Genomic DNA, 2,307 nt, shown 5'->3' with positions numbered 1-2,307 from the left:
ACCTCTGGGAGTTACCCAGCGAACTACCGTTATTATTCTGATCGTGACTTTGGTTACCCGGTTCTGCCCCAATGAATGACTAAAGGGCATACGTCCGGGGGGGAGTTCTTTTACCATTTTGACTCCCCTTTGTCTTTATAGCCTAGTCAAAGAAGTCAAGGTGCCAGCTCCGCCATTCAGGCCGTGCTTGAGCCCGAGCAATGTCTTGCATAAATTGTTTAAATTGCCCCTCTCTTAACTTGCCCCGAAGGTATTCGTTGGCTTTCCGCAATTGTTCCAGCCGGATTTCCATTTCTTTCATTTGGCGGTGGAACTCCTCCCGCTCCGCATCCGACATAAGGTGTACATTGGGAGCCTCCGCCTGGGGATGAATAAAGATTTCTGGTGCAGGGGGGAGGCATATTTAGGTCTAGGTCGGGTAGCATTGAGCAGACACCCTTGAACATAGAATAAAGGGCAAGACAAATTCGTACGAAATTCCAAAAAAACAAAAAAGAGTAGTATAGATAGAGACAGAAATGATAGGACTTTCGTTTGCACACGGTTTCAAAACCAAGTTGTGTACCGTCCGGTTTGCAACCCCTACTATGACCCATTCGGTGACTTTCGCGGTCGCCCTTACTGAACCGACTTGAATCTGAACTACGATTCAGATCAAGTCTTACCGAAATCGGATTTCCTTTTCGTGCCATATGCGCTTAGACTTTACTTTTTCCCCTTTTTTCTTCCCAGTCCAATATTTGTTCTCGAAGGTCTTCGTTTCCGTGTAAAAGAAAACTCTCCAAATTTATGACCAACCTTTCCCTCAGTGATCTTACAACGAACAGGAGTTTTTCCATTGTAAATTCGTACGGAGCAATCAACGAATTCCGGCGAAATAGAAGATCTACGTGACCAAATTTTCCTGTTCAAAAGAAGATCTCTCTTCTTCTTCATTCTCAACAGGAATGCATCAAGAAAACTGCCCTTCCATATAGATCGTCGTGGCATGAACTCAGAATTTCTTTGCTTTGATTCCGCCCCTACTTCAATTAAAGCTAGCTCCTACTCCTCCTCCTTCTCCTCCTTCATCGTCGTTGGTCCTTCGTTCGTAGTGGTCATTGTATAGTGAGAAAGCTCACCCCTGCCTTTAGACGAGAAAGCCCTCTTTTACATCCCCTAGACAAAGGAAATGCTACAACCCATTGTTGTTCTTTTGACGATGAACCACTCCGGTACAACAAGCTAAAGTGACCTCTACGCTTCGTCCCCGGTGCGTAGGGCCGATCCCCGTGTGCTAGAGGGAGGACCGGAAAGTTTGTGTTAAGCATATAGTTGGTTCTTGTCTTGTTTAGGCATTTGGTGCCCTCTCTGCCGGCCTGCTTAGCGACAGAGCCACCTTCGTCATATAAGATACGTCGCGAAAAGTCCACTCGTGTGTCTGTTCCCCCTGCTCGCTTGTCTGATTATCATTGTGACTACAGTATCTCCCATCTCTTGCCCAGGTCTCGCTCTAGTGTTCGACATCCTATTGAGTGAGAAGTTTGTTTCGTATGATGCTTTTCCAGTCGAACATCTTGCTTATGTTTCAGAATGTTCTCAAGATATTGAGCCTACCCGCTTTGAAGAAGCTGCAATGGAGAATCAATGGATGTCAGCCATGTCTGAAGAAGTGAATGCCATGCACAAAAACAAGACATGGGAATTGGTACCTCCTCCTTCAGATAAACATGTTGTTGGTTGCAAATTGGTTTACAAGATAAAATTAAAATCAGATAGATCAGTTGACAGGTTTAAGGCCAGGCTAGTTGCCAAGGGGACCGGTATTGACTACGAGGAGGCCTTAAGGGGGAAGTGTATATGCAACAACCGAAGGGATTTGTGGATAAGCAAAAGCCCAACTATGTTTGCAAACTCCGGAAAGCAATTGTTGGTCTCAAACAAGCACCCAACCTATACAAGGGGCTCGAAAGAACTTGACTAATAAGGGCCCTGTATATACAAGGCCTTGGCTAAACTCATAGATATGGCCCTTGCTCTAGTAAACCTTTCGATCCCTTCTATTTACTTAATAATAGTCAGAATGCAGGTTAGGGCTTTTCTTCGCTTCTCGAAACCTCAAAATATTATATTCTGATTTTCCATGCTTTTTTGAGGTCAGCCCTTTGATCCAGCGGAATATCAAGAATTGACACTGCGGAATCGGGGCCAGACTGCGGGGTAGAGCATTCAGGGCTGTCAGGAGGGAGCTCGTCAGCTAAAATGATAGGGATTTGCTCGGATACAGCCAGCTCTCGCTCTTCTCTTTTTACGGGCAGGACATTTGCT

The 2,307-nt window shown here is 45.4% G+C and overlaps 1 protein-coding gene across 1 annotated transcript; it reads right to left on the bottom strand.

Moving 5' to 3' along the window:
• Positions 1-705: 705 nt before the first annotated feature.
• rps16 (ribosomal protein S16) lies at positions 706-990 on the bottom strand. Its single transcript has one exon. The coding sequence runs from the start codon at positions 988-990 to the stop codon at positions 706-708; it is 285 nt and encodes a 94-aa protein (YP_009676231.1).
• Between the last annotated feature and the right edge of the window lie 1,317 nt (positions 991-2,307).

The sequence above is a fragment of the mitochondrial genome of Camellia sinensis, assembly GCF_055761805.1.
Source record: "Camellia sinensis mitochondrion, complete genome".
Lineage (NCBI taxonomy): Eukaryota > Viridiplantae > Streptophyta > Magnoliopsida > Ericales > Theaceae > Camellia > Camellia sinensis.
This window is presented reverse-complemented; position numbering and strand designations above follow the sequence as displayed.